Source organism: Rhagoletis zephyria, unplaced genomic scaffold (assembly GCF_001687245.7).
Source record: "Rhagoletis zephyria isolate East Lansing unplaced genomic scaffold, Rhagoletis_zephyria_1.1 Rzeph_scaffold_02535, whole genome shotgun sequence".
NCBI lineage: Eukaryota > Metazoa > Arthropoda > Insecta > Diptera > Tephritidae > Rhagoletis > Rhagoletis zephyria.
In genome coordinates, this window is record NW_016159619.1 from 56285 (window position 1) to 57749 (window position 1465).

At 30.8% G+C, this 1465-nt stretch overlaps 1 protein-coding gene across 1 annotated transcript in view; it reads left to right on the forward strand.

Moving 5' to 3' along the window:
• Nucleotides 1-663, forward strand: part of LOC108367094 (uncharacterized protein C2orf47 homolog, mitochondrial) — a 53614-nt gene extending 52951 nt beyond the window's left edge. Inside the window, exon 4 of the mRNA XM_017621640.1 lies at nt 395-663. Within this exon, the coding sequence (XP_017477129.1) occupies nt 395-533 (139 nt within the window). The 3' untranslated portion in view covers nt 534-663. The remainder of the gene's footprint in view (nt 1-394) is intronic.
• The last annotated feature ends 802 nt before the right edge of the window (nt 664-1465 follow it).

Below are 1465 nucleotides of genomic sequence, written 5' to 3' on the forward strand. Positions count from 1 at the left end.
ATTGAAATCGGACTAAAATAACGGCCGATTCTCATATAACGGTAAATTTAAGAAATGCTTGAAACTTCAATATTTCGAAATTGAAGGACGCTAATTTACTCAAAATTGATACACCCCGGCTTACCATCTAGCGGAAGGTTTCGGAAGGGTGAAAAAACATATATTTAATACTTGCGCCGGGTATTTAATGTTCGGCTCCGCCCGAACTTAGACTTTCTTACTTGTTAAACTATAATTTTATTACTTATTCCTTGTCTTTTCACTATTTTTTTGTTTTCACTTTGTGGCTCTGTTTAATTTTCACATCACTATTTAGAACATTTGTTACAAAACTAATCAAAACTCGTTTTTTATCATATTTAATTTTTATCTGTTTTTATGGTCTTTGTTCCAGGTCACTGCCGGAATACCAGGACAAAGTGTTTGTATGCAATTATCGTTTCAAAAAAGAATTTACTAGTGATATTCAGTCGGATTGGACAGTTAATGCTCTTAATCATTTCAAGCCAATTGACTTGGTGAGAGAAAAATAAACAAAACTTTTGTATAATATATGTATAAGCTAACAACAAACGATAGAACTTATCACAACAGTTTCTTTAACAATTGTTATGTTATGTTAGTAGAGTTAATAAAATTTTTGATTCACTTAAAAGCCGTTAATTCTTATATTTATGAAAAAAGCTTTTAGTGGTTTTATAAAAAAGTAGCACCACCACTACCAACCCAAATAAGAATGGGTTATTGGAGTGGTCGAGTCTTATATAAACTATACTTATAGGAATCAAATTAAACATCTAAGTAATGGATAGCCTCCTCCGTAAAAAAAAAAACTAAAGGTCTGCTCAAATAGGCGTGGTAGGGCAATAAATATTGTTGTTATGTAAAAAAAGAAATAAAGAAAATGGTGATGATCCATCTGTGGTGATAGAACGTACCGAGAACACAATATTGATACTTTTCATGACTACTTAGTATTTTTTTTTATAATATGTATATATTTATTGAATCTTTCTTTCGAAACTAACAATAAGTTTTCAAATCTTACAAATTATATTTAGGGCGATTCATATAAACGCGTAAATGCTTCGTAACCACCTAAACCTCGTATACTTACTTAATTTTGTATGGAAAGACGGTTTATTTATTTTTATTTATTTATTAAGCCAATGAATATAAAAAAGTCTTCAAAGGGATAACAATCACCTTATTAGGCCACAGCTCGGGTAGTAATACCTTCCAATAAAAATTTGCGTCCACACTGAAATGAAGTCCACACTCTTCAGAGTTTTAGGATCAACACCTTTTTTGATAAGTATGTAACAAAAGGTAGAATTGAGTAGTCCACTTGCAAAGTGCGCTATGTAAATTTTTTTAGATTTTTAGTTTTTGGTGGTTAACGTACCAGTATTTAAAGTAGTTTCAGGTCCACTAACAACACAGTGCAAAATCTTTTTATATTCTG